The sequence below is a fragment of the Ipomoea triloba genome, chromosome 13, assembly GCF_003576645.1.
Source record: "Ipomoea triloba cultivar NCNSP0323 chromosome 13, ASM357664v1".
Taxonomy (NCBI): domain Eukaryota; kingdom Viridiplantae; phylum Streptophyta; class Magnoliopsida; order Solanales; family Convolvulaceae; genus Ipomoea; species Ipomoea triloba.
This window is the reverse complement of record NC_044928.1, coordinates 24,293,972-24,302,771: the sequence shown is the minus strand read 5'-3', so window position 1 is coordinate 24,302,771 and position 8,800 is coordinate 24,293,972. Positions and strand designations below refer to the sequence as shown.

General features: G+C 31.8%; 1 protein-coding gene across 1 annotated transcript; it reads left to right on the top strand.

Annotated features, from left to right (window-relative positions):
- The first annotated feature begins 4,008 nt into the window (after window positions 1-4,008).
- On the top strand, window positions 4,009-4,442 carry LOC116002764 (monothiol glutaredoxin-S2-like). The gene has a single exon (XM_031242928.1). The coding sequence runs from the start codon at window positions 4,076-4,078 to the stop codon at window positions 4,382-4,384; it is 309 nt and encodes a 102-aa protein (XP_031098788.1). The 5' UTR covers window positions 4,009-4,075; the 3' UTR covers window positions 4,385-4,442.
- The last annotated feature ends 4,358 nt before the right edge of the window (window positions 4,443-8,800 follow it).

Here is an 8,800-nt window from a genome sequence, read left to right as displayed (position 1 = left end):
GATATAAAATTTAATAATCACGATTAAAATTTATTTATTTTTATTTATTCGTATCTAAAATTTCTTAACAATTACTCCGTAATATATTAAAATTTTATATTAAATACATTTGTTTAAAATAATTTGGGTAGTGTTGATTTTTTTAATTGAAAAAATAAATAAAAAACAATGTTCCATGTATTCTAAATAAAAAGGTCGTTGGTTCATTTTCATGCCTCTTCAAACATACCAAAACATAAAAATAAAATTAAAATTAAAAATAAAGCATCTATGAAATGGCCGACATTCTCACAGAATTGTTCATTGACAAACATATATAAGCATCGTGCATGTGTATATATCATACTTAATTGACATTAGAAGAAGGGAATCATATATACTTGGACCCAATCTAAAATAGATGAGATCTTTTGGTGAAGAATAATATCCTCAAAATAGATGGCACGCCTAAATTTGTGACACTTGCGAAATGGTATAAAACTATAAACCATGCATATCATGTATCTTCAATTCAAGTGGTCATGTTAATCAAGGCATCATGCGAATGACAGAATGAGACAAACTATAATTTTAGTTTACTTTCTAGTACGGCATGCAATTGTGAAACACAATACCCATAAAAGCATGCATGCATTACGTACGGGTGATGAGGAGGGGCTGCGTGATCATAAAATTGAAACCCCTTAATAGGGACTTCCATTTAAATTTTACCCCAAGAATATTGTGCTTTTATTTAAGGATAGCTACGAATCGGGTATTTTTGTGTATCAACTGACTGACTCTATTACATTGTAGTATCTGTTTCATTTATACTTTCTCAAGTAGCCCAAAGAGTCAATGTCATCGCCTCCACTGAGACTCGATCTCATGACCTCACAAATGGGTGAATCACTACATGGCATCTGCAATTCGAGTTGTCTAATAGAACATGTTTGGTTAATAATCAATCAAATTTAGAACGATAACAAGTTCGGGAAGGGCTTAACATGTGGGTACCCTACTTATTATGTTGGGTCTCAACTCTTGTATAACTTACTTAAATTAGGTTTAGATGTAACAATGAGTGGTGGGATTTATTTATATCTTAACATAATTTATTATATCTTAACATAATTTATGAATATACATGTATTAAAACCTATGAAATATTATAAACCATTATTAATAATGTAAATTATGTTTATTATATTGTTGGGTAGAGGCCGGTGAAGGGTCAAGTCCAACACCATGCCTCTTGAAAATGTGGCGGTATAAAAAATAAATAAAATTGTGCTTTCGCAACTGAATATAACTTTTGACGTAGTGGTAAACGTTTAATCCTAACAACATTTCTTATGCAGAAATGAGGATTGATGAAGAAGGAATTGTTGAAGGAGTGACAGGTGGGATTACTTGAACCCAACCAAATGAAATATATAGCATGTGTCATTATGAAATTGATTGTACCCTCATTCTCTTGCCTTTCCGAGTTCTTGCATATAGTGAATTAGATGCGAATCTCCTTTTTTTTTTTTAATTTGTTTATGGTGATATTGGACCATAAAAGTTTCCAAATGGATAAATGCAACTTTTCAATTTCTCCAGCTCATCAGATGCCTTAATTAGCTTGTATGAAAGTTACAATATATAGATAAGTCACAATACATATACTTTTGTGGATGAAGTGGGCACAACAAAACATATTCACATGGATCATAGCATGTATGTATGTTGAGCTCATGAATTCCACGAGCTTGCTTGCTACTTATCACATAATACTATCTTGTCAATTTTTGGTTCAAAATTATGAAATTTGTATTTTCTTATCAACAAATATGAGCACATAGGGTCACTGTACAACCATGTTCATCCCAACCAATCAAAATAGTTCAAAGTGTTGGTTATATATGCATAGCTAAAGATCCATTATTTGGGTTTAGCCTAATAATACAAACACTTAGCTTCGTGTAAACATTACAACTATTATTTGTCCTCGTTCTTACTTCTTACATTCATTGTTCTAACTCGATCACTTGATATTAAACTCAATTAATACCTTACCCTAACTCTTCAGACACATACTTCAAAGTTTGAAAGTGAAGAGCTGAGATGAAGAAGAAACAACCCAAAAAGTAAAATATATATAATACTCCGTAACTAAACCCATCCCGGCAGTAGCTTCGATCTCCGGCCACCAACACCAGGCCGAGGCCGGTAAAGGGCCAAATTTATCAAATAGTGGCTAAGGGATTGTTGGATGGAGGTCTATAAATGGCTAAGTCCATTAATTGGTTACTAGGATTGTTTGGTGAAAGCCAGCGAAAGGTCAAGTCCATCGTACTGCTTCTCGAAAATGTGATGGTGGTCCATATGAAAATAATGTTAAACCTTTGCTATTACGAGCTGTAGCTTTTGGCGTAGAGAAAAACACTTGATCCTAAAAAGTAGTAGTGTAAAAACTGTACAGTTAAAACTGACAAGTGCTGGAAGATGAAATTTTTGGGCAAAAGCCGGTATATAAAGAGTCAAGTCCATCATTTAGTGGTTAAAGAGATTGTTGGACGGAGGCCAGTAAAGGGTCAAGTCTATCAATTGGTGGTTAGGAAATTATTGGGCGAAAGCCCATAAAAGGCCAAGTCCACCAATTGGTGGCTAAGGAATTGTTGGATATAGGCCTATAAATGACCAATCCATCAATTGATGGCTATGGGATTGTTGGGCGAAGGCCGGTGAATGATCAAATCCAGCACCTTGTCTCTAAGAAATGTGATAACAGCCTATAGAAAAATTAAAATTGAGCATTCCGTAGAAATTATAACTGTTGACATAGTGATACACTTGATCCTATCACTTGTACACCAAGCTAATTTTGCCGGGCGTAGAAGAAAGGGAATATCATGAGGCTATGGCTCCGTCGTCTTCCAATAACGGCGGCGGCCGTCCAATTTGTGAACGCCGCCTTATAAATTTATAATGGACGCACTGTACTAGCTGGTCCCAATTTGTGCATGTAGAGATTCGTTATTGTGCTACGTACTTTTCCAGTCTATTCTATGCTTGTGGCAACCTACATCAATCATTCTCAACTATTCGATCCAGGCCAGCATACACAAAAGATTTAGAATATATAATATCAATGTCTAATCATATCGGAAAATGGTAAGTTTAACTCAAGAATAGTAAACGCATGAGGTCTAAAGAACAAGCAATATCTCTTATTAGTAATTTAATTTTATTTTATTTGCTCCTCATAGCTAGATAACTATGAATAAAATCTTAAAAGTGCTTCTCACAAAAAATCATCTCCGATCCCATGAAATTACAGTCTCCAGTTTAAAGTTAATATATTTTCTATGGGTAAATCTCCTGTGAGATAGATGGGTCAAATTTTTCATAAATATTATATTTTTGCTATTACAATAATTTTTTTAATAATTAGCTCCGCAACCCCTAATATTACATATTGACTTAAAAGTATTACATTCTCTTATATATAACTACTCAAAGTCTAAATATTACATTTTGATTTAAAAGTGTTACATTTTGGTCCCCCGACTATTAGGATTTCATGACCACGTTGGTCCTCGACTTCCAAACTTGTTCAATTTAATTCTAATTATGTAATTTTTACCTAAAATAGTCCTTTGTCCAAACCAAAATAATTCTAATTATGACTATTTTGGTTAACAATTGCATAATTGGAGGTGAAATTGAGTAAGTTTGAAAGTCGATGACCAAAATGTTGAAATCCTAATAGTCGATGGACCAAATGGATTACTAACTCTATTATAAATGTCAAAATTATTCATATTTATTAGTGAATCGAAAAGTTTGGAGTAGACAGGTGATTAGTTGTATGAAATCCAATCAGATAAATGCAAGTTACAATATTCTTCTTAATCCATTAAGATAATAATAATTCGTACGGACTCTCGTACTTCACTTTCACTCGTCATTTTGAACCGTACAAGGTGATGCTGCCAAAGCATACTATAAATAAGGCTTCCTGCTCCAATCTTCTTCCTCACAGCAAAACCCAAACATTACATTCCTTAAAATCTTCAAAGCTCAAACTCAATCGCAGGTAATTAATTAAATGGAGAGTGTACGAAGAATGGTGAGCGAGAAGCCAGTGGTGATATTTAGCAAGAGCTCCTGCTGCATGAGCTATAGCATCAAGTCCCTATTCTCCGACCTGGCGGTGTACCCGGCGGTCCACGAGCTGGACGAGATCCCGAGAGGCCGGGAAATCGAGCAGTTCTTGTCCAGGATCGGCTGCAACCCAACTGTTCCGGCGGTGTTTATCGGCGGCGAGTTGGTGGGGGGAGAAAATGAGGTTATCGGTCTTCACCTTCAAGGCTCTTTAAAGCCAATGCTTAAAAAGGCAGGAGCCATATGGGTGTAAATGTAATTATATCTATAATAATTTTTGGGAAATAATAATAATTTGGTTTTTTGCCTCACAAAGCTCAATCATATATCAAGGCTACATGCTATATCAACATTATTTTTGAGATTGATCACGGAAAATACTGTACTCCCAAGTTTTTCTCCACACACGAAATCTTGATGGAGACGCTTGTATTATGATCCATATAAAAAAAATAACTTATCAGTATCAACCAAATCAGGGAGTAAAATCTAATTAAGTTACCTATAGAGATTCAAGAATCTAAACCCCGCCATTATTCAAACCTATGACCACCCATTTAAAATGATAATCAAGATGTCATCACACTATTTGTAAGAATATATAATTTAGTTAGTTTCTTCAACTGGTATTGTCATTATGAGACATATTAGTTCATCAACGAACTTTGCTTGTTAGGGGCGAATCCAGAGCGAAGGCAATGGGACAGTTGCACCCGCCTTACCCCAACCCCTCCCCTCTCTGCCCCTTATATATATAGCAAGAAAATGTATATACAAGATTACAAGTTACTGAATGTTTAAGTTGTTTTAGTTGGTTGTTCCTTAAAATTGAATATTATATGACTTAAGAACAATAAGCTCTATCTGAATTTCGCCATCACCCAAAAAAATTCCTAGATTCACCAATGTTGCTTGTAGCTCACTCCTTGACTAAAGCTATGGGCTTTCAGTCTTGTCCTAGAGCATGGGATACCATTCCCCCTTGTAATTTTTCTTTGATCTCCACGGCTTAATATATAGTTCTTTTACCTTAGAAAACAAATTAAAACAAAAGTTCAATTAATTACTAATTATAAAAAATAAATGCAAAATATTATCTAAAATATTATAGTGAAACAGTATAAACATAATTATTTTAACTTCACAAATTCAATCACAAACGAATTTTCTCAGTTGCACCAAATTAAATATGGATGAGAAAATTCAACCCAACATAATAATTGACCACACCGGCCATAAACATATATAATTTCAAGTTCACAGCTCCAACCATGCATCCACAACCGTTGTACGTACCAAACATTAGTGAGAAACTTCATCATTACAACTTCAGTTTTGTAATGCAAGTTACCTTAAGTTGTTGAATTTAAGTCTGATCTGTTATATTTCGACTACTACAGACTTTTCTTAGCATGAATCTTTAATTTTTCTTTAAAAATTATATTGTTGAGTTCATAGACAAAAATGTTAAATATTATGCAATATTTTGAAGACCACTGACTCTGTTACAATGTAGTATTTTTTCATAGCTACTTTCCCACTCCCATCATCCATGTGAGAGTGTTTTCCGGGACACCAGGTGCCACTAGACCACAAGGTCTTTGACAACTAAGAGATTTAATATATCATTAATACCTGAAAAGATTTTTTTTTTTTGAAATTTTAATTAAATAGTTAAGAATTTTTTTTTATTATTAAAGTTTAAACACACATAAAACGGAAAACTATTTATAGCACTATTGGTCTTGGTTTTGACAAGGAAGAGTGTAAAGATGTGGGATGGGGGAGGGGGTGCATAGATTTTTCATATTTTTTAAGAAATAAAAAAAATAGAGTTAATTATTGAAATGGTCTCTTGATTATAGTAAAATTACCAGTTTGGTCTTTCACTATTTTGTTACCAATTTTTTTGAGTACTGCTGACCCTGTTACAAAATCAGAATAAGTGTTGTTAATGAGATTTGAATCTATGACATAGACTTTTTAACATCAAGTTTGGAGTTCAACTAACTAGACTACTCAAACTATTAACAATTTGAACATAAATATAAATGTTATATACACTTTAATGCTATATATGTGTATATATACATACACATATACAAGTTTGGGCAACTGCCCCCATACTAGCTCCATCTTTGAGCGTTTGTTTTAAAACAGATATGTATTGTTGGATTTCTATTGTCAATTATATACTAGTTGTTGGTTGTTTTTTGACATTACAATCTAACAAAATAAAACATAATATAAGAGTTTGGGAGTTCTAAAGTCGTCATATACATTACATGTATCATCAAAATATATTAAATATATTTACTTCTAAAATTGGCAATGCCCCAATAACAGTATGACCAAAAATAGAAATGACTCTTAATAATGAGTGTGTGTGTGTCAATTCTAATGAGAATATATTTATTTCCAAGTAAAAAGTGAAAATTAATCTCATCCATTTATCGGGTTGATCATTGATACTTGCGGAAAAATAAAAATAAAAATTGGCAGAATTAGTTTTATAAATATTGCAAACTTGAAATTTGTAGTATTTATAAAATTGACCTGGCCCGTAAATGTTTTACTAAAACCCTCAATTGTTGATTAGCCCATATTGGCAAGTGAGACTCATCTACACTTTATTTTTCGAGAAGGATCATGTTCTAATTCCTCTCTCTCTATATATCTCTGTGTGTGTTGGGAGGGTTTAATTTATGTAAGAACATACTCCCAAATAAAAAGTAAAGGGTTTATGTGTGTGTGGAGGGTTTAATTTATGTAAAGGGTTGCTGAAAATAAGGGGTAAAAGAGATCGAGTTTATTTTATAAATAAAAAGTTTTCAATAATTATAAAAGTTACCCAATTTTAGAGTCACACTTGTGTGATACCATCTCACGGATCTTTATCTGAAGCCGGGTCAGGTCAATATGAAAATATAATGCTTATACTGGAAATATAATACTTTTGATGGAAAATGTAATACTTTAAATTTTGATGTAAAAGTATTATATTTTTTCTAATAAGTAATGTTAAAAAGTGTAAGGAAAAATGATACTTTTAAATCAAAATGTAAAATTATTAATTTATTATATTTTTCTTCAAAATATCACACTTTCTCATATAAGTAATAAACATTTTATTCCTTATTAGTATTATATTTTACAGTATAAATATTACATTTTTTCCAGTAAACAAGGAACCGTGAAATTGTCTCACATAAATTTTTATTTTTATTTTTTTTTACTAAAACTCTCAACAATTGATGAACTTCAATGGACGACTCATATGGGCCATGTTCTCATTTGAAATATTCTTTAAAAAAATTAGTTGAATCTGTAATATATTGTTTCGCACTTTTGGGAAAGAGCAGCCACACATTAGTGTAGTTGTACCTATTGTACGTTACCAACCGAAACATTTGATAGTGTGATGCCAAGAACCGTCTTTGTTATTCCCTTTCGTGCATCATCTACATTATATTCTTATCTTCTACGTGTGAAAAAGCAAACATTCTTTTGCAGTATATATGTTTTTGCTTTTTATTAAACTTTTGCATTATTTTGTCTTGTGAACATTATCCTAAATTTAACGTGATCGAAACATTTATATTATTCCTCTTTTCTCTTGTAAATATTATATATTCTCCTATTATTCCTTTTGCCAATCAATTGTGCATGCATGTGGACGTATGCCGCATTTCTTAAGAATCTACAGATCAGATGCATGTGTTATGTGGGTATGCATTTTTGTTTTAGTGGCCAACTTGAATCAATTTTTATTTTGGATATCTTTTAAGTTTAAATTGTTTATTTTTAAAAAGTATATATGAATTGTTTTTTTTTTTTATAAATATAAGTAGGTTATTACCTGTCAAATAAAATGAAGCTTAAAATTGTTTTTGAATAAATAGAATAATTTGTATTTTGTAAGTGTAAATATGTATTGCACAATTTCATAAAAATAGGTTTCCAAAAAAAAAAAAAAACGGTTAGGCATTTTGTTACGGCGACCTTTAAAAGGCTGACCCTTGGGATCCACCAGGGCCAATAAGCTGCATAACCTGAATTGCAAACAGCCTTCAAAAAGTGAAGTTCTACTTTCGAACCATTGAGAATTCTCCAGAATGTTTACTGCAATTTACAAATTTTTTTTTAAAAAAAAAATTACATTAAACCAAACAGTTTCATATCGGTAACGGGCGTCTAAGAGAGAAATACGAACTCGTCTGAAAAGATCAACAAATTATATGTAATTTTTTTTTAAAAAAAAGTATAAATAACTGGAACTTTGTGTGCAAGTAACATATGTTAAAAGTATAAGTAACATATACAAGTTTGCAAGTAAAATCAATTAAAAGTGCAACTATTTACACTTAATAAAATAGTGCAAGTAATTTACCATTTCACATTGGTGCATTACTTAATAATAATGTCTTTCATATTGGTGCACTTAATGAAACGTTTGGTGTAACTAATAATAATGTTAAATGCACTTAATATTGTTGCTCAGTATATATTATTTGTTGTACTTTTAATACATTTTAGCTTGCACTTAGGTGCACACTCTATGAAATTGTTACTTGCACTCACTTTTAACACAATCTACTTGCATTTCAAATAAAGTATATATATATATATATATATATATATATATATATATATATATATATATATATAT